This window comes from Alexandromys fortis, unplaced genomic scaffold (assembly GCF_014885135.2).
Source record: "Alexandromys fortis isolate MF-2015 unplaced genomic scaffold, M_Fortis_MF-2015_v1.1 scaffold_9, whole genome shotgun sequence".
Taxonomy (NCBI): Eukaryota; Metazoa; Chordata; class Mammalia; order Rodentia; family Cricetidae; genus Alexandromys; species Alexandromys fortis.
The window spans coordinates 1,955,952-1,981,882 of record NW_026067892.1 but is presented as its reverse complement, the minus strand read 5'-3'; the positions used below and the strand labels follow the sequence as shown (position 1 = coordinate 1,981,882).

The 25,931-nt window shown below is 52.5% G+C and overlaps 1 protein-coding gene and 1 long non-coding RNA gene across 2 annotated transcripts in view; one reads left to right on the top strand and one right to left on the bottom strand.

Annotated features, from left to right (window-relative positions):
* Positions 1-726: 726 nt before the first annotated feature.
* Positions 727-19,555, bottom strand: Armc12 (armadillo repeat containing 12). The gene is made up of 7 exons (XM_050139783.1): positions 19,423-19,555; positions 13,630-13,775; positions 13,301-13,435; positions 5,004-5,177; positions 4,822-4,893; positions 1,261-4,436; positions 727-1,007 (listed from the first exon to the last, which is right to left on the bottom strand). Exons 1-6 carry the CDS (start codon positions 19,553-19,555, stop codon positions 4,104-4,106), a joined length of 993 nt encoding a protein of 330 aa, XP_049995740.1. The 3' UTR covers positions 727-1,007; positions 1,261-4,103.
* A 6,123-nt stretch (positions 19,556-25,678) lies between these two features.
* Positions 25,679-25,931, top strand: part of LOC126499362 (uncharacterized) — a 49,201-nt gene continuing 48,948 nt past the window's right edge. The window contains exon 1 of the long non-coding RNA XR_007591077.1: positions 25,679-25,812. This is a non-coding gene — a long non-coding RNA (uncharacterized lncRNA). The remainder of the gene's footprint in view (positions 25,813-25,931) is intronic.

Here is a 25,931-nt window from a genome sequence, read left to right as displayed (position 1 = left end):
GAATTGAACTCAGGACCTTTGGAAGAGCAGGCAATGCTCTTAACCTCTGAGCCATCTCTCCAGCCCCGGGCTGTGCACTTTTTAAAAAGTTGAAAGAAAATATTTTGCGATCGGGTCTCTTCCTTGTTTGTTTGGAACTTACATGGGAGCCTGGCTGGCTAGTGAGCCCCAAGACCCCCCTCCCCCGCTGTCTGTGTCTCCCCAGTTCTTTGATTACAAGCTCTTCCATGACGGGGTTTTGTTTTTTCTGTATGTTTCCGTTGAGATTTTATTGGTTGTGGACCAGCACACAGACATTTCAATTCTTAACACATGTACGAAACCTCTGGAGTCACGTGTTCCTTTTTGAACAGTTACTCAGAGACGTTCCATCCTTAAGACCTCAAACCATCAAACGCTCAGACTCTTCATTTCTGCCGACTCACGGTTTTATGCCGCACACAGCACATGCTGAAATCCTCAAGATGGAAACTCACTCTGAAATAATTAAGATACATTTTTTTCCTTTTAAAAATTTACGTTTAGGGGCTGGAGAGATGGCTCAGTGGTTAAGAGCATTGCCTGCTCTTCCAAAGGTCCTGAGTTCAATTCCCAGCAACCACACGGTGGCTCACAACCATCTGTAATGAGATCTGGTGCCCTCTTCTGGCCTGCAGGCATACACACAGACAGAATATTGTATACACAATAAATAAATAAATCTTAAACAAAAACAGCTGTTGTAAGTGCACAAAAAAATTTACATTAACTGTGTACGGCGTACGGAGTGGCACCTTCCTCCCGCAGGCACATGAGGTCAGAGGACAGCTCGCAGGAGTTCATGCTTGCCTTCTGCCGTGTGGCTGCCGAGGATCCACATCAAGCTTGGCCGCAAGCACCTTTACTCCCTGAGCCGTCTCGCAGGCCCCAGGCACGTTTTTGTGTTTTACTTTAGAATACACAGTATTGAGATTTTTCTACGCTTGCTCTGGGGAAGCCAGATGCTATGACCTGAAGACTCCAACATCCTGCAGAGAGAAAGAGGGAGAGAGAGAGGACCTGGCATCAGCTGGCCGCACAGGGAGCCACCTCTTGTCAGGGGACAGTCCTTACTGAGCCCTCGGCTGACTAGAGAGAGCCCTGGCCAAGGCTGAACCAACCACAGCTTGATGGAACCAGACAAATCAACCCAAACGTTCCCATGTTCCCAAGATAACAATTGTATGCTGTGAGTCACAGCCTTGTACAGCAAAAGCACACTGACAGACTAGAGAAACTCACGGGAGTGCGGTCCGTCCAACCAGGAACCCGTTTGCGGAGCTTCGGGAACGCCTGTCTTTTGGAGTCGCTGCCCATTCTGTAGCAATCTTAGGAAGCCATGGCCCTTCTCCATCATGGTTTTCATCCCAGATGTCCCAGCAGCATATGAATCATTCGTTGAGTTAGATAACTTCTTCCTGTATGGGCAACTAGACGACCTCATCCACACCGTGGGGCCCTGGTATGAAAGCATTTATTCAGCCAGACCTTTGATCTTATAGTCAATTCTACATAAAGCTGGTCCCCCACAACTGTCCTTATTGACAGGAAAGGAGCCCTGAGCAGGAGGCACTGAGCAGAGAGGCAGCAGGTCTGCTCTTACTGATAAACAGGTCCGGGTGGCCCTGAGTTCTCTAGCAGCAGACTCAGGTGTAACCCGCTGGCCTTTGCTCTACCCTCACAAGCTGTTAACATTCTGTGCTTACCTTCACCTTTCATTTGACACAAGGTCTGAGTCTAGGAAATTAGCTGTTTGCACCTTTTCCCCTTAAATGTGCAGGAACAAATCTTGGGTTGCTAAACCAACCCCAGAGTCCTTCTCACCTGGGTGCCAGCGGATTCAGCGCCAGGATGCTCAGCCAGGGGACAAGCTCCATCCTAACCCTCCCAGTATCTGCCAGGGAGCTTCACAGCCACGCCCCTTCTGAGACACACTGGGCCCACCACGTCAGTCTTTTATCCTTCCTGTTAGCCCTAAGAGATGCATGCTCAGTAGCATTGCTGTTTCTCTGAGAATTGTTAACTACGTGCCTTTGGGCACATGCACTGGAAACCTGGCGGGATGGGAAAACCAGTGAGCAGCCCCAAAAGAGACCATCGAATGGGGAGCGTCAAGAGACCTTTAGAGAGAGCACAGAAAGAATGAATGGGACCTGACGAAAAGGCTTAGGTATTTGTTTACCCTCAGACCTCACTAGTCAGGGTTCCGGCTGCTATAGCGACCCTTCTGAATCCTGAGAGGTTTTGATGGGGCTTAACCCCAACGTAAGCTGTTGGTTTTTGTTTTTATGTTTTTAGGCAGTCTACCCATGGACTGTCCCCCTGAGAAGGGACAATCTGTGTCTTCTCCATGATGACGTCACGGCTCAGCTCCTGCGATGGCCTCCCAGTCCCATCAGGCCCGTAAGTGTCATTTTCCTATTTGTTTTATAGATAAGGGGACTGAAGCAAAACAGGGCCCTGCCCCACCGCAGGTCAGGCAGCCAACAGATGACAGAGCTAGGATTCGAACCCAGCACTCGCAATCCAGGGTTGTCAACCGTACCTAGTCGGTCTGTCACTCTCTGTCCATCGATGTGGTCACCAAACATTTTCAGGTCTTCCTCCATGCCCCCTTTGTGGCCACTGGAATGTGCACAGCCTCATTTCCAGTGGAAACTCAGTGGGGTGGAGAACACAGTTAGTTAATACTCGAGAATACGCTGGGGTCTGGGAGTCCCTGAGAAGCTGTGGTTCCTCCTCTGCCCAGGACTTAAAGGGGCATGTGGTGTAAGGAAGTGTCCGGGCCGGCATGACGGTTCAGCAGGTAAAGGCGCGTGTTGCCATGCCTGACAACCCGAGTTCAACCCTCGGATCCACACGGTGGAAGGAGAGAGCTAACTCTCCCTAGCAGTTGTCCTCTGACATATATGTACTATGGCATGGCATGCGCACACACATACAAACACACATGCAATAGAAATGTAAAGTCCAAGTGCCTTGACGGTAGGCATTGTATCAGGGTTCTCTAGAGGAACGGGCCGATAGACTACGTGCAGACGCGCAGTTTGAGATGTGTATACCAGCCTGCCTCTGCTTCCGAGGGCTGGGATTAAAGCCGTGTGCCCCATGCCTGGTTTAAACCCATCATTCTGAAGGGTCTATGGGCGAGCCCCACGGATGCAGCCTCTGTAAGGCCTGGGGTGGATGGTGGCGTGTCACAGAAGGAGCTCCTGTGACAACAGACTTAGCACCAGACAGAAGGTCAGAAAGAGGACAGGCTCCCACAGCTCCCACAACAGCCCACACCCTAGAAGACCACACCGTTTGCAATAGGAGGTACTCTGGGGAGATTCTTAAACCCCTGCTGGAGGACTGAAGGGATGGTTCAGTGGTTAGGAGTACTTGATGCTCTTGCAGAGGACCCGGGTCCCCAGCACCTGAATGATTGTTCACAACCACCTCTCACTGTAGTTCCAGTTACACAGAACACACACAGACACACTTACACACAGAGACACATGCACATGCACACACACACCCCGCAGCACCTATGTCTCCCCAGGAAAGGATGGGCTTCATATTCAGGTGTTAAAAGGCGTCTGGGAGATGACTTGGGGAGTCAAAGTGAGAACTGGAGTCCAGAGTCCTCAGAACCCAAGCAAATGCCAGTGGGCAGAGCAACTGCCCTGTCTTCCAGCCTTGAAGGCAGAGACGAGAGGGGAGGGATCCCCCGATGAACTGGCTGTGAGCGGGCTTGACTGAGACACCCCACCTCGGTGACTAAGGTGGAGGAGGTCGAGCCTCCACCTGCACAAGCACACACATGTACACAAACATGCACATGTGCTCACATACGGACACATGCATACACACACACACACACCACATAAAAAAACAGAAAAAGAAAAACAGATTTGAAGAGCAGCAACAGAAGGAGGGTTTCAGTCTCCCAAACACAAAAGTGGAGTGCCTTTGGGAGACTCGCCCTTGCTGTGCCATGGCCTAGGCGGAGGTCCTGATGACCCTGGGAGGCCACGGACAGACGCTTGCTTCCAGGAGCCTCTCCTTTCCCCCCCGTATGCATTTATTGGTTCTTCTTAACGTTACTCCCCGTTTTTAAAGTAGGAATGGCTGGGACGGCAGGCTGAGGGTCGGGACCCCAAGTCCTGGGGACACTGCAAGCTGACTATGACTTTGCAGGCCTGGATCTGGACTTCCTCCTCGGGGTGGATGACCAAGGAGAGCAGTCGGTCGGCCAGTCTGGACTCATCCCCAAAGAGGGCTTCGTGTAGGGACTGCTCGTTGTAATGCCACTTCACTGCTCGGTAGTGGCCTGAGTTCCGGCCCTCACTCAGCCGCTCAGCAAACACCAGCACCTCAAACAGCAGACTCCCCGGCTGTGAGGACTGGAAGAGGTTCAGGAAGTTGGAGTGCACCTGTGTTGGGGGTGGGAGAGAACCGTGAGCTCCGGCCTGTTCTAAAATCTGCACTTGAGTGGTTTCCTGAGATTAATATTAAGACCGAGTGTATGAGGTGGGAGAGAGGGGCTTGGCCATTAAGAGCTCTGACTTCCCTTGCAGAGGACTGCTATTGGATTCTCAGCACCCACACATGGGTGGCTCACAACTCTCTGTAGCTCCAGTTCCAGGAGTGCTGACGCCCTCTGTTGGCCTCCACAGGCACTGCACACAGGTGATGCACAGACACCCATGCAAACACCCATGCACATTAAAAAATAATTTTAAAAAGTCTACCCAGTGAACACAATCCTCCCAACACACACATTGGCGTCCCATCAGCCCCTCTCCATCTTTTTTTCACCTGACAGTTGAGAATGTCATAGAGAAGGTCATTCTTCTGCGCCAGGTAACTCAGCAGGCGGACAACTTGTACCTGAATAAGGAAGAGCAGGAGAGGGCCGGTGGGTCTGGGCCTCAGCAGGGGAGGCTTGAACCTCTGCTCGTCCCTCTAGGTGCTGCTCCGCAGCCCTAATGGGCAGGCACCTGTGCCAGGACATAGTCCGACTGCATGATCTCCATCAGGGCGGGCATCACCCGCCGCAGCTGTGGGTGCACGAAGTCAGGGAGCGGGAGGTTGTTGAGGAGGCGAAGGCCAGCTACATGCAGCTCCATGTCCCAGATGGTCGAGATCAGCTCCAGCACCTTGATGGAATGTTCCTGGGGTGGAGAGAAGGGTCTGCTTTCATATGGCGACCTCCCTGACACACCATGCTCCATGTCACCCTTTACTTGCCCACCCGGGACCCAGTAGACGATGCTCCCTACCTTGAATGGGAAGCACCGCACGCCTTGGGCAGCCAGGCCCGCCTCATGTGGATTTTTCCCCTTGCTAGTCTTCCTAAGCCTTCTGCCCAACACTCTCTTCTCTGCTTCACCCCCTTGGTAAGGTCACCAACCCACCCGTTAACCCCACTTTCTCCACACCCCAAATCTGCTTCCTTGGTCCTGGCCACCAGTCTCACATTCCCTCCCAGCCCCAACCTGCAGTATCCTCCAGTTCTTTCTCTCTCTGCTCTCTCTCTTCCTCTCTCCGCTCCCTGTCCCTCCCCTTCGTCCCCTCTCACTCCCTTTCCCATCCCTCAGAAATCTTTTTGGTTTTATCTTCAAACCCAGCAAAAGGGGTTAGGGAGACGTGGGTAAAGTACTTGTGGTACAAGCGTGTCAGACCTGAGTTCAAACCCTGAAATGCATGTAAGGCGGAAAGAGAGAACCAATTCCACAAAGCTGTCGTCTGACCTCCACACATACACTGTGGCACTTGTGCACACATACACACACACATGCACACATACACACACTAACAATCATTTCTAAAAATCCAGCGAAAGGGCCAGTAAGCTGGCTCAGCAGGCAAAGGTGCTTGCTACCAAGCCTGACAAACTGAATCTGATCTCCACGTTCCACGGGTGGAAGGAGAGAACCGATCTCTGCAGGGTGACCTCTGACCTCCACAGCTGTGCCCTGGCATGTGCATGCCCAGATTCACACATACACACAATTAAAAAAAAAGTTTGTATATTTAAAAAAAAAAGTCTTATGTAAAGCCAAACTGCTTCTTATCCATCCCCACTTCTACCACCTTCTTCCAAGCCCCCATCTCTGACCCAGATTTTTGCAATGGTGTCCTGTCCCCCACTTTCCATCCTGCCCCCTGCATCTTGGTTCAGAACACCTGAAGACTTAGATCTGCTGCTCCTCTCTCCCCTGCCCCGGCCACTCACTAGGTAAAAAGCCGAAATCCTTAGAGATGCTCGGTCACCATCCCACTGGCTCTGCTCCAGTCTTCCGATCTTCAACCCTCCCTTCCTGTCTTTGTTAGCAGCGAGGGGCTCACCACAAAGGGCCCTGAGGTGTTCCTTGAACATACCAGCTAGTGGCACAGACTGTTCCCTCATCCTGCCATGCTTTGCTGAAATGTCACCTCGGAAGGTCCTCCCTGGCCACACGCCCCATCCCCCTTCTCCTTCCCTTCCGTCTTCAAATTATACCACAGTTTAACCAAGATGATTCAAAAAACCTGTAAGATGTTTTGGTAGCTTTTAGTTTGAGCCAATTTGAAATAAGGCTGCTATGTGTAATGGTGCACCTTTTCTTTTTTCTTATTCTTTCTTTTTTTATTTTTCGAGACAGGGTTTGCCTATGTAACAGTCCCAGCTGTCCTGGAACTTGCTCTGTAGACCAGGCTGGTCTTGACCTCACAGAGATCCGCCTGCCTCTGCCTCCCGAGTGCTGGGATTAAAGTCGTGCGCCACCACTGCCCAACAGAAATTGTGTAGCCCAGGTTGGCCTAGAACTTGTGATCCTCTTGCCTCCACCTCCTTCTGCAAATCCTGCCGGTGTGCTCCACCACCAGCCAGCTGATGTACCATTTCTATGAGCTGTAAGTTTTCATTTCTCTGGGATAAAAACCTAGGAGCAGTGCAACTACCAGTTGATAGATGTGTATTCAGTGTTTTAAGAGACTACTAAATTGGCCAGGCAGAGGTGGCGCACGCCTTTAATCCCAGCACTTGGGAGGCAGAGGCAGGCAGATCTTTATGAGTTTGAGGCCAGCCTGGGCTACAGAACTAGTTCCGGGACAGCCAGGGACACATAGAAACCCTGTCTCAGGAAAACAAAACAAAACAAAAAGAAAAGAAAATGACTAAGCCAATTTCCAGAGTGACTGTGCTCCCATCTTATATTCACACCAGCAATGTGGGTGACACCTAGTTTTGCTATATTTTTGTAGCATTTGGTGTTATCAACTGATTTTAAGATTTATGTATTTATGTATATGAGTGTATCATTTTCACAAATGCATACTGGAAGAGGGCATCAGATCCCATGGGACTACAGTTATAGGTGGCTGTGAGCCATACCTTGCTGAGGATTGAACTCAGGTCCTCTGGAAGAGCAGCCAGAGCTCTTAACCTCTGACCCATCTCTCCAACCCACCAGCTAACTTTTATTTTTAGCTATGCTTTTAATTTTGAAGGTTATGATTATGATTGTGTGTGGGTGGTGGTGAGGTGGTGTACAGGGTTGGGTGGGAGGCGCATAAGTGGAGGTCAGAGGACAGCCTGTGGGAACTGGCTCTCTCAGGTGGCCAGGCTCGGCAGATACCCACCGCGCTCCCTCATCAGCCCTGTGTTTGAAATCTTGATGCATCTCTCATCAAACATGTGGTTTGTTGTTTATTTCTGTTTTTAAAACGGGGTCTCTTGTAGCCCAGGCCGGTCTCAAATATGCTCTGTAGCTGAGGGTGCCCTTGAACTCCTGACCTCCTTGCCCTACCTCCTGAGTGCTGGGGTCGCAGCACAAGAACGGCACCTAGTTATGATCTGGATGGAGCCCAGCTTCTCCAGGCTAGGCCTGCACTCTGCCCACGGGGCCGCATCCACACACCCTATCTTTTTCTTTTAAAGAGTATGTGTTTGATGTCGCAAAGGATTCAGCATAGAGGCAACAAAAGATCACTTCCTTCAAAACTGCACCCCACCCCCACATGACCTTCCTCACCCACTCCCCTTTTTCTCACTTGAGACAGAATCTCATAGTGTAACCCTGGCTGTTCTGGAACTCGCTCTGTAGACCAGGATGGTCCTGCCTACAGATCCGCCTGCCTCTGCCTCCCGGGTGCTGGGAATAAAGCCGCTTCCCACTTCTTGATTTCCTCCTCAGGCCTCACATCAGAGGCGCCGCCGTGCACCTGACTGTGTCCCCTGACTCCCCCCTGTTAGGATGTGTATCCCGCAAGGACCAGCATTGCCCCTTTCAGTGTACCCAAGTCAGGGTCAACAGACAAGCGGCTAGAGGGATTTTGAGTGGTGAGGGTTAAGATATCGAACAACACAAGCCCAAGCTGGTCCCTTCAGCAACAAGGCAAAGTCCCTATGAAAGCAGGCATTCCCTGCCTGCCCCACTGCCTTCTGGGAGTGGATGGCGGGTGGAAGTCTGGGGCAGGGCCTCAGAAAGAAGGAAGAGCAAGGTGCAGGAACAGGCCTGGAACTTCCTTTTATATGGCTGGGGTTAGGGCAAGGAGGCACGGCCCACAGCCAATGTCACATTCCTGCTCAGAGTTTCTAAGAGCACAGCCAGGCGGTGGTGGCACACGCTGGAGGCAGAGGCAGGCGGAGTTTGAGGCCAGCCTGGTCTACAAGAGCTGGTTCCAGAACAGGCTCCAAAGCTGCAGAGAAACCCTGTCTCAAAAAACAAACAAGAAAGAGCAAACCATGGTCTGATTGAAAATGTAGGGCGGTTAGGATAGAGGCCCTACAGCAGGCCTAGGTAGGATATCTGGTGATAGCTGGCCATGAGGAAGCAGGGGAATCCCCACCCCCAAACCCCACCCCTAGACTGCAGGGACCTGGAAAGCCCTTCTGAATAGAAAGGGTTCCGCCTTCCCAAAACAAGAGAGCACCCATCCTCTGAGGCGCATGCAACACGCAGGGCTGCAGCTTCCCTGTGGGAACTGAACTCTGTAGCATAGCATGCAATACAGGAACTGAACTCCACAGGGTGGCATGTGACACGCAGGGCTGCAGCTCCATGCGGGGAGTGAACTCCACAGGATTCCATGCGACACGCAGGGCTGCAGCTCCTCATGGAAGAGCTCCACAGGCTCTCTCATGGAAGCAGCTTGAGGTGGCCGGGGAGGACCAGAGCTTTCAGGCAACAGGGAAGCTAAGGTGCCGTGCTCCATGAGTGGGTGGGGGGAGCACCACCAAGTGAAGACCTCAAGAAAACGTTATTGTTTTAAAATTACTCTCAACTCCAAGAGCCCCAGGCCTGCCCCAAACTCACAGTCCTCTGACCTTAGACCTCCTGAGCACTAGGGGTACGGAAGTGCACCATGTCTCAGCCTGAGCTTTCGTTTCAAAAGCATGTTCCATGTAAGAAACAACTCTAGTTTGCCTTTTCTGTGTGTGTGTGTGTGGCGGTGACTAACACCATGGCTGAAAGAATGTGAGGGAGGGAAGGACTATCTGGTTACAGCTCCAGGTCACAACTGGAGGCAGGGCACCAACCCGGAGACAAGAGTACTACTACGACCTATTTCTACTATGACCTATTACTACTATAACCGCGAAGGGGCTAGGGAGACGAAGGGCGAGCCAACAGGACCATTCAGGCAGGCCTGATGGGGCTGTATCCTGGGGTAACGCTGTGGAAACGCTGGATACCACCTTGGACCAAGCCCTGCCTCCCCTGCAGGCCAATCTACGGCAATGCTCCAGGGCATGGAGGGTGCGCGCAGCATGCTCATGGCATGTGGAGGTGCAGGAATTACCAGGGATAGCTCAACCATCCAACCATGGGCAAACAGTAAGGTGGCCACAAAACAGACTGCTGAATATTAGCCACTATCTGAAGAAGGAAATAGAATGTCCAGGGGAGGATACATCTTAGTCTTTTCAATGTTTGGGGTGTGAGTGAAAGCAAACCACACAAGACTACAGACCGCTTATGTATGGTCTGAAACCAAAAGGCCCCCTCCCCGGCACGTGTTTTGAATCCTTGTTCCCAGGTGGCGGCTCCATTTTAGGAGGCTGTGGAATCCTTAGGAGGTGGGGCCTCACTGGTAGAAGTGGGTCACAAGAGGCAGGTCTTTGAAGGGTCCATCTTGCTTCTGGTTCCTGTGTCTTTCTCTGCTTCCTGGTATTCTATGACACATACCCCCATATCACAGGCTCCCACCACCAAGGACCAAGCTGCTGTTGCTGCTGTCATGAAGCTACTGTCGCGCCTCCCCGCGCCCCCTGTGATGAGCTGACACCTTGAGCCAAGTTAATCATTTCCTCCCTATTTGTTCTATCGTGCTCGCGGTGGTAATGCTGCAGAGTTAACTCTGTGCAGGAAACTGGTACCAGGAGTGGGGCTGTTGCTAACAGCCCAGTGGTGTGACTCTCAGGCCCCTGGAACTTGTTTGGAAAAGATTGGAGGTACGGGCTAGAAACTCCCTAGAACCCTGGAAGTGGAGCTTGGCAGATTATGAATGCCGATAGACGCCAAACAGCACAGACTCTATCTGCGAGGATTCAGGTGGAGAACGAGGATTGGGTTGAGAACTGGACCACAGGACATCCACATTTGTCTAGATTTTTCCTGGGCCTTGAAATTTTGAATGAGGTTGAATTTGGAAAGCAACGGCCTGCTGGTTTGGTGGAGGGATTTCAAAGGCAGCTCAAAATCCAGGCTGCGGTGCCGTGAAGGTGGCAGGTGATTGCGAACTACCGTTAGCCAGTCTCACGGTGAAAACCGGGAGCAAAGAGCAGAGCAGAAGGATCTGAACGCATGCAATTTGTGCACACATAAGAGGAACACATTTAAAAGTGCAGAGAAAATGACCGTACTTGCTAAAGAGATTGACACCATTAAAGAAAAGGTGAACAGCCAATAGGAAACAGTAACTTCTGGATGTTTGAGGTGAGACCCCACTCCAGGGTACGAAACTGGAGATTCACTAGTAAGACCCTCCTAGAATGCCACCAGAGTGTTCTGTTCACAAAGGGCCACCTAGAAAAGGCCGCTGTGGCTGCAGTACAAGGTGGCCTTAGCCACTCACTGCCCAGGCTGGCAGCAGGACTTGGCATCATAACTGTGGGCTGGCTTTGCAGGCATGCACAGGACAAAGATGTCACAGATGCTTCCACCAGGATTCCAGAAAACAGAGAAGCCCAAAGCCCAAGAAGCCAGGCAGAGGGTTTAGAGTTGTGGTCCCTTCCGGAAGCCCCTAAGAGGGTTGTGCACACAGCTGTGAGGGGGAAGACAAGGCTGCAATGCAGACTCCACGATACGGGATGCCAAGAATGCGGGCTGTCTGCTGAGGAGGAAAGCTGTGGGTATGGACGGACTGGAGCCAGCCCAGGAGAGAACAGCAAATGTAAGACCTTAGGGCTGGGGTTACGTAGGCACCTATGGTACTCCGTGTCACCACGGCCCTAGCTACCAAACACGGAGCTGCAGGATGTAATGCCCACCCTGCTGGGTTTTTTCCTATCCCTCCTTTATCCACTACTATCCCTTCCTCCCTTTTGGAATGGGAATGTTCACTCTGGGGTTATATGCTGGGAGCATCTTTTTGATTTTACAGGCATTCACAGTTAAGAGTCTATGCCGAGTCTCAGAGCAGAGTGTACCTACAAACACTATTGGAACTGTTCAGACTTGGGAGACTTTAAGAGATGGATTAAATAAATCCATTATGCATTGGAGATGGCTGAATCCTGGGGGCAGAGGAGGAATTCTATAGTTAGAATATGAAGTTAGGGGCTGAAGAGGTAGCTCAGAGGTTAAGATCCCTTGCTGTTCTCACAGAGGACTCAAGTTCACCAGAGTGCTCTGTTCGCAAAGAGGTGACTCACAGCTGCCTGAAGTCTAGCTTCAGGGGACTGTGTCTCCCTCTTCTCTTGGCTGGCCATATTTGGGGAAGGGGCTGCATGTGTGAGCACGTGTGGAGGTCAGAGGACAGCTTGTGGGAGCTGGTTCTCTCCTTCGACCGTGCGGGGCCTGGGAATAAAATTTAGGTGGTCAGACTTAGACGCAAGTGCCCTTACCTACTGAGCCATCTTGCCCTGAGTTTTGTTTGAATTGTTATTCTTTCTGTCTCACACACACAAAAGATGTTGTCAGCAGGGCGGTGGTGGTGCACGCCTTTAATCCCAGCACTTGGAGGCAGAGGCAGGTGGATCTCTGTGGGTTTGAGGCCAGCCTGGTCTACAGAGTGAGTTCCAGGACAGCCAGGGCTACCTAGAGATACTCTGTCTTGCAAACAGCCAATATGAGAGTGTGAATTAAATATTTAACCTTTTACTTCTTAAAGAATATGTGATTACTGTGTGTGTGTAAGACTTGGAGTACACGTGTGCCCTCGCTTGCACGTGGGGGGTGTCAGAGGATGGCTTTTGGGGGCCAGTTTTCAAACTCAGGTCAGCACGTTTACCCTCCCAGCCCTTAGCCATTTTTAACTGGTGAGGAAGAGACATTTTGCTAGAAAGCAATTTGGGGTCAAAGACCTTATATTTTAGAATTTACTTTTTGTTGTTGTTGTTTTGTTTTTCTGAGTCATCAGACCGTAGACTCTGGAATGGACTTCACCTCCCAATTCTCCTACCTCCACCTCTGCTGGCTTCTGGGGTCCTGAGGCCAGGACTCCCCCAGCTGAGCTAGCTGGGTCCCCAGTTGCTGTTTGCTTTTTTAAACATCCCTGTGGTGAGCTCTTAGGTCACCAAAAAGACTAAACCAGGATTAGGACACAGGAATCTTCAGCCTCACTCCAAGCGCCACAGAGGGAGGTGGCAGAGCTGGTGGCCACTGGGCTGCCATTCCCACACAGGGGAGTGCCCGAGAGAGACTGAACCATAAGGTTTGGCCAGCGGAAAACAAACTCCCATCTTTTCTCCTGACCTTGGCCTATTTCTCCTCTCTTCCGTCTGGCTGGTGTGGAGCTGTGACTTCTGTGTCCCTTCAGCTCCTTCTCCAGCCTAAGCGGGAAGGTGTGGTAACCCTAGCTGCACAGCCAGCCTGTCAGGAGGCAGACATCATCTAGCCTTGAAATGAGAGGCCTCACCTGTGTGTTACGTGCTGGGTGTCTAAGACTAAGAGGAGCTTTCTGCTCTTTGTGGGGCGGGTGTCCAGTGTCATTCAGATGTGTGCAGATGAGTGTGCCTGCCTATGAGGAGGTGGACCACCACCTCCTCGCTTGTTTCTGGGTTAGAAACTCAGATTCAAACAAACTTACAGGACCCAACCATCACCCTATGCAAATCAAAGGACCCAGACCCTGGGGACAGGCTCACCTGGATTTTGAGCCTGAACTTCCTGATTCCAGAGAAAGCTTTAAGAGCATTCAGGGCTTGGATTTTGACGCTGTTGTCCTTGTCATCCAGCATCTCCCCCACCAGGCTGATATCATCGGTTGTACAAGCCGAGGCCTAGAGCATGTGAGGAGAGGCGGGAGAGACAGGAGGAGCGGGTGTCCTGGGCCCACTGTCTCCCAAGTCTCTGAGACCTCCCCCTGCCGCCACCAGCCGGAGGGACAGGTCTGATACGCTGCCTGGGGTTTGGGGTGAGCTGTGAGCCAGGGGGCAGACTGACGACTGGGACACCCTCACCCGCCTCTCCTCACCTCAGCCTCCAGCAGGTACACACAACGGGTGATGCTGTGTAGGATCATGCTTTTGGTATACTCATCCTGTTTGCACTCCAGCGAGTTGAGGAGTCTTCGGATCTCTCCTGAGTCCCGCCCGTGGCGCTCTCTCTCAATGGCCAGGCCTAGACAGCACCCCAGGCCCACAGTTCAGGAGATGGGCTCGGAAGGGGAGGAAGGGGAGGAGGGAGCCAAGGGCAAAGGCTTCTCTAAAGTGAAGGCTTTGCTGTGCCCAGCCCTTTAGGCACTAGCGGCACCGCCTGGGCTCTGCGCGAAGACCATGACTTCTGTGCCCCAGATCTGTCCTGACGCTCGCTCATTGGTTCACAACCACAGCCTTCCTGGTGTGTAGCCTTGACAGGCTCGCCGGACACCCGGCAGATGACAACCAACCATCTCCAAGAAGTCACCCTTTCCCTGATGGCACAAAAGTTCCCTATGGAGAGATGGCTCAGGGGTTAAGGACACTGGCTGCTCTTCCAGAGGACCGGGGCTCGGTTCCTAACACCCACATGGTGGCTCATAACCATCAATCGGATACTTCTTCTGGAGTCCCTGGGCATTGCACACAGGAGGTATACAGACACCCACACAGGTAAACTGCCGTAACCCTATGACCTAGTGGGGAGCTTAGGGCAGAAAGTCCCTGCTCCTCCTTCCCTCACCGGCTCCAGGTCCTGGGGGGAGAGCAAGAGATAAAGCTCTTGACCCCACTTCTAATACCTGGGGTGGAGGAAGCCAGAGTGGGTGACTCCTCGGGCCCAGCTCCATGAGTTCTGCTATTCGGGGACCCCCCCCAACTATCTTCTATAGCAGGGCCTTGCCTCAGGTGCTGGGCAGGGGGAGGGAAACTGAGGCAGGCTGAGGAGAGAAAGAAGGAAGGGAGAGAGCAGCTTGAAGGAGTCACCTTTGGGCCTTCCCCCAGGGGAGGCCTTAGGAGCAGGTGTCTCCTGGGGCAGAGCCCTCTCCCCAGGGACTGGACACTCACGGGCGATGCAGATGGGTGAGTTGGAGCAGAGGGGCGGCTGACATTTTATGCCAGCCCTGATGGCCTTGTAGAGCAGGTAAATGGCCCCTGCGCCTGTAGCTAGGCCCACAACGCTTTTGCAAAGGTCCAGTTGCTGCAGGCACCGGGGAAGGGTCTTGCCCATGACTTCAGTGCTGCCCTGTGGTCTAGGTGGGTGCTAGGCCCAAGCCACCTGCAGAGAACATTCCGGAACCAGAACCCTGGCAGGGCCGAGAACCAGGGTACTAGAATTGGAGCCTAGGCAACAAAGGAAACCCGGGAGTTGATGGGGTTAAGGGTGGCCTTCAGGGAAGTAAGAGGCCAGAGGGCCTCCAAGTAGAGAGGACTCAGCTTTGGGAGGCTGCAGAGATGAAGCCAGGGACTCCGGAGGTAGAAGGTAGGGGGGCCTGAGTGGGGCTCAGAGGCTGCACTTCCCGGCATGGCAAGGCCATGGGCTCCTCACTGCCTGTTTTTATATGCCCATCATTTATTTGTAGACAGGGTCTCAAATAACCCTCATTGACCTGGAGCTCAGAGGTCTACCTGCTCTGCCTCTCCTTGCTGGAGTTAGAGGTGTGTGACATCACACCTGGCTTCAGTGTTTTATGTGTGTGTATGTGTGCCGTACACACATGCAGATGGTACCCAGGGAGTCCAGAAGAAAGCGCTGGATCTACCGGAGCTGGAGTTACAGCTGTGAGCGGCCAGTTGTGAGTGCCGGTAACTAAACTCGGGTCCTCTGGAAGTGCAGCAAGTGCTCTTTACCCCTGAGCTGCCTCTCCACCTCCTTGCTTTCAATTTTTTGAGATGCGGTATCACATAGCTCAGGCTGGCTTCCTTCTTACTATTTTGTTAAGGACGACCTTGGTCCTTAACCTCCTGCCACTACCGCCCAAGTGCTCGGTTACAGGTGTGCACCACCATGCCCAGCCTGTTTGGTTGTAGGAGTGTGTGGGAGTTGTGTGTGCATTCGTGAACATGTTTCTGTATACACGTGCAGGTATAAATGGCCGTGTGTTCGCATGCATATCCGCTGGACAGAGATTAATACCAGGCATATTCTTTTTTTTTTTTTGGTTTTTCCGAGACAGGGTTTCTCTGTGGTTTTGGTTCCTGTCCTGGCACTAGCTCTTGTAGACCAGGCTGGCCTCGAACTCACAGAGATCCGCCTGTCTCTGCCTCCCGAGTGCTGGGATTAAAGGCGTGCGCCACCACCGCCCGGCTACCAGGTATATTCTTCAGCTTCTCTCCATCGTATTTTATTGATTGTATTTTATGTATCTGAATGCTTTGCTTTCATGTATGTACGTGCACCCGTGGAGATCAGGTCACCTGGCACTGGAATTAGAGAGCACTGTGATCCAGCATGTAGGTGCTAGGCCCTTTGCAAGAACAACCAATGGTCTTAACCACTGAGCCATCTCTCCAGCCCCCATTACTGGTTTTCAATTATGTGCTTACATCTGTGTGTGGGTTTGTGACTGTCAATCAGGTGCCTTCAAGGGCAAGAGGCACCAGATCTTCTTGCAGCTGGAGTTATAGGTGGTTCTGAGCTGTCAGATGTGGGTGCCGAGAACTGAACTTGGGTCCTCTGCAAGAACAGTGTGCACCTTAGCTGCTGTCATATTGTTCTCAGATGGACTCTCCCTGAACCTGGGGCTCATTGACCTGACTCGACCAGGTGTTCAACAAGCCCCGAGGATCCTCTCGTCCCCACCTCCCCAGTGCTGAGATTACAGGCACACACTACTATGCCTGAATTTTTTATGTGGGTACTCGGGATCAAATTCAGGCCCTTGTGTTTGTATGGTAAGTGCTCCACCCACTGAACCATCTTTCCAGCTCCTTTTTTTTATTAGAATACATATTTATTGTTTAAATCGAGGGGCTGCACTATGACATCTTCACGTGTATGGGCTGTGTATTTTGATCTCATTCCTATGAATTTCTCCAGTTCCTTTTTCTTTGAGCCAAGTTGGAGTGGCCGGCGGGTGGAGCGTTCCAGTACCTTTTGTTCCACTAGAGGGCAGCAGAGGCCCACTTCTGGGCTTGGGCCTTTGGGTTTGGGGAAGCTCAACTTCCAAGACCATCTGTTGATCTCCAGCATGGATGTTCTGCCTGGGTGGCAGGTTGTTTCCCAAACAGGGTTTCCTCTTCCCACCCGGGCTTGAAAATGACAGGAGGACACCTTAGAAAGAATCGTCCCGCCCATCTTCCGATTGCAGCCCTGGAGTCCGCCTCCCTGAGGAAGTCTCAAGGGGGCATCCAGCTTAGCCGCCTGCACTTAGTAGTCACAGCTTAGAGAGACTTATAGGCATAGCCCTTACTGTTTGAAATGAGGGGCTCTGTGTCCTCCTAACATGGAGGGAGAGAGAGCAGCTTGCCCACGTGTCTTCTCTCCTCACCAGGGTCTCTTCACAGCCTTTGCTGTTGCATGTGGAGGTGAGGGGCTTCGAGCTGGCCTAGAGCATGGAGGTGCTAGAGCAGGGCTGAGCCTGCCTGCTGGGAAGAGCCAGGACAGAAGGCTCCAGAGCTGAGCCTAGACAGAAGTTGGGGGAGGGGTAGCTGTAAGGACAGGACCTGGCAGGCGCCACCCACTAGGTGCAGGGAACAGGGACTGCTCCTGCAGCGTTATCTTCCTGTCCCCTCTTCTATTCTAGCCACCAGGGGCACTCAGCTCTGCCTGGCTTCAGGCAGGTAATTCCAGGGTCTCCTGCAACAAGGAACCAAGGAAAGGGAGCACAGTCTCTGCTGCTGTGGAATCACCCTTCATTCCTGACAACTCAGGACAGGGAAATGGCCACCTGGTGGGGACTGTCACCTGAGACTCAGAGGCCACTTTGGCTGATCTTAAGATGAGGTCCGTGCTCCACCCTTCTCACCCAGCCTTCCCACCTTTTCTGACCCCAAACCGAGTTGATTCTGCACACTTGACAGCCTATGCACAATGCTCACCTCTCTTTTATTCCATTTTCCAGATTCCATATGTGTGTGTGTGTGTTGTACCTGTGTCTATGTATGGTACCACATGTGTTGGCATATGTGTGCACATGTGTGTATACACGTCGAGGCTTAAGGCTGACTTCTAGAATCATCCTGGATTCTAGCTTGCTTTCTGTGGTGATAAACACTGTGACAAACCCAGCTTGGTGAAGAAGGAAGGGGTCGACTTGGCTTCCACTTCCGGATGACAGTCCTTCATTTAGGGAAACCGAGGCAGGAACTGAAGCACAAACCACGGAACGTTTTTTTCTAGCTTGATCTTTGGCTCATGGTCAACTAACCTTTTCACACAGCCCACTCCCACCTGTTTAGTACTGGCACCTTCTAGTCCAATCAGCAATCAAGGAGGTGCTCCACAGACATGGGCCCAGACCAGTCTGATGGAGGCAAGTCCTCATTTGAAGTCCCTCCTTCCCAGGTGTGCCAGGTTGGCTGCCACCCTCTCTCCCATCTTCCTCATTAAGACAGGGTCTCTCAGGCAAACCCCCGGCATTCAGATAAGGCTAGTTTTGCAAGCAAACTGAGGGATCCCATGTCTGCCCCAGAGGCTAGATTTACAGGAGGAACACCATACCCCTCTTGCATATACTGAACACTGGGCTTGCCACATACAGGCAAGGGCCCTACCAAGCTACAGCCTGTCCCCTCAGTACACATCGTCTCTGGTCACGATGAGGAGCCACATAACTCAGGCGCAGGTGGCAATCCTCACTGTCCCCTAGGAGGCCTCTTAGACACGTCCACTAGTGATAAAGCACAAGCACATTCCCTGAGCCGAGGCCCACGTCCACCTGTGGAACTCCAAAGCCACTTCCTCATTGTTTTCACCCAAGCGTGGGTGGGGGTGTTTCACTGTCTTTAGGCTCCGGGCTCTCTTGGGGGCTGGTATAAACCGGACTGTGGGCACAACTGTAACCCCAAAACTCTCAGGAGGTGGGGTGAGGATCAAGAAGTTCAAAGTCATCTTTGAGTACTTAGCAATTTGAGGCTAAGGTGTAGAGCAAACCTGTTATCCACAACACTTTTATTTACTTATTTATTGGACTTTTTTTGTTTTGTTTTTTAAGACAGGGTTTCTCTGTGTAACAGTCCTAGCTGTCCTGGAACTTGTTCTGTAGACCAGGCTGGCCTCGAGCTCACAGAGATCCACCTGCCTCGGCCTCCTGAGTGCTGGAATTAAAGGCCCAGCTTACTTTTAGTTTTTTGAGACAGACTCTAGGTAGTCCAGGAGTTCAACTCAAGAGGTATTCCTGTCTCTGCCTCTTGATTGTTGTGTTAAAAGTCACCAGGTTCGGCTCCCCCAAATTTTAAATTATGGGGGGGGGGAGCGGGGCATGCGCATACTAAGGCACACATGTGGAGGTCAGAGAACAATTTACGTAAATCGGTAGGTCTCTCACCATATGGGATCTGGGAATCGAACTCAGGTCGTCAAGTTTGAAGGCAAAGGCCTTTACTCGGTAAGCCTCCTTCACTTCCGCGGCCTATCTCTCGGGAGCCTTATCAGCTAAGGGGTTTTTGAGTCTTCGCTACACCCATTGAAAAGCCCTTTGCGGTCCGATCGATTCGGGTTCTAATCCCCGCAGTGTGGGGTTCCTCAAATGCACAATCTGCGTTTCGGCTCAAAAAATGCAGCCAGCAGGACTGGCCAGAGAAGGTGCAGATCCTATTGCTGCGCAAGGGACACCTCCCCATTAGTGCTCAGAGGAGAAGACTGGGGGGCGCCCGTGCCTCGCAGTAGATCCCACACTCCCCGCGCTTACCCCGGCCGCGGAACTCAAGCCGAGGGGCCCCTCTGGCCAGCTCACGACCCGCGAAGGCGTGGGGACCAGGAGACGCAGCGTGAAGCGCGGGAGCGGGCAGCGCCCGGGAGGAGGAGCACGGGGCGGAGCGCATCGCCCGGCCTCCCCCGCGCCCCCGCCCCTCGCATCCGGCGGCGGCACAGGATGTTCTTTCGCTCCGGTCCCCCCCCCCGCCCCCGCTCTCACTTTCTCCCCGCTCCCCTCCTCCACACCCGCCGCGCCCCACGCCGGCACCTTGTTTAACCCCTTCCCGCCCGCGCCCAGGGCGCGCAGCGAGCCTGGGGTGCCCCGGAAGGCACACTACTGCGCCCAGCCGAGCTGCCCGTATTACGTCAAGGATGGAGGGTGCAGTGGGCTTCCGGGGACAGGCCTACAGTTCCCAGACTCCCGCTAGATCGCCAGGGGAGGTTCTCGGGGACCCAAGCCTGCTATTTCCAGACTCCCTACCCACCTCCACCCCTCCACCCTGCTAGATCGCAAGGAAAGGTTCCCGGGGACCCGGCCCGCACTCTCAGATCCAGGGCGAGATCGTCAAGAGCAATCGCGGGGCGCGCGCTCTCCTGGGCACGGACTGGCGTGCGTAGTTATCTCTCGCCTCAGGGGCGGGGGAGGACCAAGCAACTATAACCTCATCCTCCCCCCCCCTTCCCACACCCCCAGGTTGCGCTAAGGCGCCGCTCAAGCCGTTGGAGAGGATGGAGAGAGGCCACGCCCCTAAACGTCACTGTTTCCAAGGCAATCGGAGGCGGGACTGGAGACAGGCGGACTTTAGGGACTACAGGCAGCCTGGTGCTCCGGGACAGGGTGCGGCTGGGCTGGGGGCGCGGCGGGGTGGGGCGTTTCTGACTTTTTTTTTTTTTTTTGACTTGCTTGGTGTTGGAGAAAATGAATGAGCGACAACTTGTGTTCGTTTGTTTTGATTCAACAAACGTTTATGCTTGTCGCCATTCTTAGGGACTGTCTTGCTCTTCCCAAGCCTCCTGTCCACAGGTTGTCACGAATGCGGGTGGAGTGGCCTTGCATCTGGGATATGATTCTGGAATCGATGTAATTTTTCTTCTTTTACATTTATTGCGGGGGTGGGGCTCGCGTGCCACCACGTGCAAAAGGATCTCTGAGAGCAGCTACTTGTAGGAGTGAGTCCTCCCTTTCCACCTCGTGGGAGTGAAGGAATCGAACCCTTGTCGCCAGGCTTGGCAGCGCCTTTATCCGCTGAGCCATCTATGCAATTATTCAGTGCCTCTCTTCTCTTGTAATAAGCGCTAATCAGGGAAGATACTTCTGTAATTCATGGAAGGCCTCAGCCATTCAGGGAAGGAAGGCAAACCTGTGTGCTCACGACTTATCAACTCATTCCCAGCACTCAGGTCTTTGTGACCTTTGCCCCTTGTCGTTCTAGCTCCTTTGACAGTTGTAGGAACTGTCTGAGCGGTTCGTTAAGCTAGGTGTTGGAACCAGTGTTAGCCCAGTAGCTGAGCGGTGGAGCCAGGACAGGACCCACGCTTGTGGGTCTGAGTCCCCTCGTCGTGTTTCCTTCTTAGACTAAGTGACATGAAAGGCCGAGTGTCTCCATCACGAAGGAGTTTATAGTCTACAGGGAAATGGCGTGAAGAGACCACAGGACATAATTAAGCAATAAAACCTAGAAAATGTTGACGGCTGCTCAAAAGGATCGAAATAGGGTTGGTATTATTAGAGCCTTTCCTGTGGAAGGTGCCTTTCCAAGTGGGTCAGGAGGTGCTTGTAAAGCCAGGCCGCCAAACTGCTGACTCAGAGCTAACCAGACCCTTTTTAATTTTTTTATTTGTTTTAAAACAGGATCTCTAGCCCAGGCTGACCTCAAACTCTGTATTTAGCCAGGGATAACCTTAAGCGTCTGATCTGCCTGTCTCTACCTCCCAAATGCTGGGATTATGGGTGTATACCACACCTTGTTGGGGATGGAGGGATCCAGGGCCCCCTATGTGTGTGGCAAGCACTTAGGTACAGCCGCAGCCCCTCCTTTGGGTCTTCTGTCCTCCGTGGCTTTGTCTCATAGGAGCAGGTACCACAGCAACTGCCCTGTGTCTTTGCAATTTAGCACAAACTCTCTGAGGGTAACCTGGATGTTAGCTTCCCCTTCCGAACTCTGAAGAGTCTGAAGTAGATGAAAAATAGGGCAAAAACAGATTCTATGGGCAAAGGTGCTCGCTGCTAAACCTGATGACCTGGGAGCCACATGGCAAAAGGAGAGAAATGACTCTTGAAAGTTGTTCAGTGACTGCCACATTTGCCCACTGGCACACCTGCACCCACACCAAATATACATACATACATACATACATACATACATGCATACATGCATACATACATACACACACCCAAATAAATGTTTAAAAACAGGGCCTGAGTGAGCATCAGGAAGGCACGACGCTCTGTGGGACTAGAGAGACCAACTCAGGAGAGAGAATAAGGAGGTGAGGGGAATGTTGGATCAAATGAATGGTTTGTTCACTTAAGAATGCCTAGTGTCCCCTCGCTGTGGGCCTGTGCCCAGTACAGTGGGCTGGAATGGATGAATGAGCCCAGGCCTCTGCTCAGGGAACACCCAGGACTGCACCCAGTGTTCCCAGAGTGCTTGGCTGAAGTTGATAGCATACACAGTAAATGGTGTTTGGGAACGATTATTCCAGGAGGGTGTGTAGGAGCAAGGAGAACTCCCGGTCAGAAAGCAGGACAATTTGGGCCAAAGGTGGACTCTCTAGGGCTGGAGAGAAAGAACTGGAAAAAGTCAGGAACAAATAATAGCAGTTTTAAACATAAGGAGCAAAGTGAAGAATCTGGTATGTGGTGACAAATCAAATATAGGCTGTTGATAAAGAGATCAATTAAGAGTTACTAACTGGAGCCAGTGAGATGGCTCAGCGGCAAAGACGCTTGCCACCAGCTCTGACGGAGTGAAAAGAGAACAGACAACAGAGCTGTACCTTGTACACGCACACACACGTGTACACACGGGCACACACAGTGATTTTATTTATTCATCTGGTTTTGTTTTTATTTTAGGTTTTTTGTTTGTTTTTTTGAGACAGGGTTTCTCTGTATAGCCCTGTCTGTCCTTTAACTGCCACATGTACCTTGTACATGCACACACACGTGTACACACGGGCACACACAGTGATTTTATTTATTCATCTGGTTTTGTTTTTATTTTAGGTTTTTTGTTTGTTTTTTTGAGACAGGGTTTCTCTGTATAGCCCTGTCTGTCCTGGAACTCGCTCTGTAGACCAGAGTGCTTGGATTAAAGCTGTGCACCACCACTACGAAGGGCTCAGTCATTTTAATTTTTTTGTCCAGAAAATTTTAACAGGTTTATTTATAATGGTTATAAAGTTGAACTGTTGAACTGTGTTGACTGTACCCCTTTGCCCGCATTAATGCTTTATTTATTTACATCTTGTATTTATATTAAAAATTCCTATACACGTGAAAATGGGAAAATGCCAATGCCTGATTTCTGTCCCTTATTCTCCACTCACAGTCATACACTCAGGTGCCTTTTGACCCCATGGGAAGAAAAAAAAGAAAAAAACCCTAACATTCAGAACTACCGGTAACAGGAAGAAGAAAAAAAATTTTTTTTTGAGAATGGAACATTTCCCCTCATCCTGAACTCTGGGACACATTCTCCGTGGGTGAGGCTAGCTTCCTGGATGTCTTTTTGCCCAACTGTTACACGGTTGGCACGGACAGGTTGGTATCTTCAAAAAGGTCAACCAGACAGGTTTCACTTGCTTCTTGCGAAGCACCAGTAGCTGCACTCTGGAAACACAGATCTCTTTTGAAGTCCCGAGCTATTGCTGGAAAGGGAGTTTGCCAGTCAGAAGATGGGTGGATTTCACGGAAGTGTCAGGTCTGTAACAATGAGGTTTCTTCACCCCTCCAGTAGAGGGCGCACTCTCGCGAGTGGCTTTTATAGCCAGTTGTTTCCTGGGTGATTTGCCTGCTATGTAGGAGCCACAGTATGGCACCTCCTTACTGATCCCTCTACTCCTTTGGCTGGAGCTGGGCAAGCAAGAGGCAGTGCTGGCGTTAGGCTGTGAACACCCAGTCCAATAAAAACCAACAGGGGTAGAGATTTAGCTCAAAGAGCCTAGATTTCATCCTCAGCCCCCCTAAAAATTAGCCCACCACTGTAGGGAGTTTGGGGGATCAGATCTCAGTGGGCAATGGGCCTAGGCACATGGTCAGTTAAGTCAGTCCCTGAGAAGCGTAAGAGAAGTGTCTGGTGGGGAGTCAGAAGTTAGAGAAGTCAGTGTACCCAGGTCATCATTTCACTTACACCAGCAAACATAGGCACCAGGAACTGACATGGTTGTAGGTTGGAATAGGTGACAGTCAGGTTGTCTCCCTCCTGGGGTGTTTATTGAGTGTCAGCTGAGTAACCTTCTGCATGGGGTGTGTTGTGTTGAAAAGTGGTCCCTAGCCTGGATCCACGTTGGCACCCCTCCCTTCACCTTTGGCTACAGAGCGTGCAGATGGTGCAATCAGATGGCCTGGGGACACTAGGCCCAGGTGAGGTACTCCAGCAGTCTAGGGTCCCTCCCCTAAACTTCAGCCTGGAAGGCTCTGGAACCCAAGCCTGTGCTGTCTGCCAAAACCTTTCCGGGAATCCGGCAGAGGACAGAGCCCCTCCCTGCCTGTCCTGGCACTCTTAAGGCACAGGGTGTCCCTCGGGGTACCTTGAAGACACCCCAGGAGGCTGAAGCACTAAACAACCCCGCCCCCAAGGAACCACCCCGTTCTAGTTCTGGCCGGCTGCCATGCTCTCAATGGCCCCACCAGACCACAAGAGTCAGCAAGCGCGAAGAGGAATTTTGTGGCTGGGTGGCCAGCTTCGTGGGCCTTTGCTGTGGCTTCAGGTGGGAGGGTGGGGACGGCAAAAAAAGCAGAGTCTCAGGCTTCAGAGGACCAGGCCACCTGCTTCTCCCTCCCTCCCTCCCTCCCTCCCGGGAGGAAATCTTCAGGGCCCCAGTGGTTTTGAAAGGAGGGGGGACAGGAAGAGACACTGAACACTCTGGGTCAGTCAAGGACAGTGCAGAACTCTGTCTTAATTCTAGGATGCTCTTGCTTGGCCCCCTTACCCCCCAAACCTCAGAGCAAACTGCTTTCTCTGCAACTGACAGTCACAAGCCACTCTGAGACCTCCAGAGGTGTTCCAGAGTGGGTGGGCTTGGTGGGACCACGGAGCCTGTAGCCAGCAGCTCCGTGGTCCTCTGCACGGGTGGATGCGGTGAGGAGGATACTCTCGTCCCAGGTGGGTTGAACCGGCCAGCGATTCGCTGGCCTGGAGGGTCCGGAGATGGCTTCATGCAGGGGTGAGGAGTCCTTGTACCCGACCGTATGGAGGTCCCGGAGCTCCGCGCCCTCCCTCCCCACGCGGAGCCGGCTGCTGACCGCAGGCTGCCGGAGCGGTTGATCTGGGGAGCGGGCGAACACACCCACTTACCCAGCTGCTGAGTCAGGCTGTTCTCGCTCGCGCTCGCCCGCCCGCCCGCCCGCCCGCCAGCTCTCGCCCGGGACATTGTGTTCCAGCCCCAGCGCTCTGGCAGCGGGCCCAGGCGCTCACACCAGCCTCCTCGCCCTGTTTGTGCTCGCGGCTTGCGCTATGGCGCAGCCTCCCGTGGCCGCAGGGACTCTCAGAACGCACCCCTGGAGGGTGGGCCCCAGCAACTCCGGAGCACTCACCAGCCTCCGAGTACCCGCGCCTCTCCAGACGCCTTCTGCCCTCCCAGGCTGGGTGCAACCCCTGCCCCGGGTTGGTGGAGAATGACGACAGCTGGGAGCTGGGGCAGGTATTAAGAGTTCCCCCCACCCCACACTTCCCACTTTCCACGCAAACGTTCAGTCCCAGTGACTGCAGGAGGATAGTTGGAAGCACGCCAGACCCAGACTTGGGAGACCTGGAATGTGACCACGTGACAACGAAGCCCGCTTTGAGGGGACCAATTCAAGCGATCCCCCGGAGGAGCCTCCCACTTTCTCACCCCCACCCTTGAGCCGTCACAGAATCCGGGAGCACGGAGACTCCAGGGATTCCCGGAGTCCTCAACCAAGCCCGGCCTTTTTGGAAAGTTTGGGAAGCCCCTGGCAGGATGCTGAGAGGAGGGAGAGCCGAGTGGGAGTGGTGGAGCAAGGGCAGGGTGGCGCAAGAGGACCCCAAAGGCTCTGCCTGTTGTTCAGCCCCAAACACTGGTGTGTTACTGAGAGTCACCATTTCTCTCAACCGTCCTGCAAAGACAACACCAAGTGCTGGCTCCTCTCCCAAGCCAGGGACTGTGTGCTGAGCCTGAGCTAAGGATGTCATGAAAAGTGAGGAGGCATGCTTTCTTTTTTAATGTTTATTTCATTTTTATTTGTGTGTGTGTGTGTGTGTGTGTGTGTGAGAGAGAGAGAGAGAGAGAGAGAGAGAGAGAGAGAGAGAGAGAGAG

Excerpts from the sequence above, each read along its gene's own strand:
- Armc12 (XM_050139783.1), bottom strand. The coding sequence starts at position 19,555 with ATGCGCTCCGCCCCGTGCTCCTCCTCCCGGGCGCTGCCCGCTCCCGCG. Across the intron at positions 13,436-13,629 it reads TGTACCTGCTGGAGGCTGAG|GCCTCGGCTTGTACAACCGA; the intron begins GTGAGGAGAGGC and ends CACATGCTCTAG. Across the intron at positions 4,437-4,821 it reads ATGACATTCTCAACTGTCAG|GTGCACTCCAACTTCCTGAA; the intron begins GTGAAAAAAAGA and ends CCCCCAACACAG.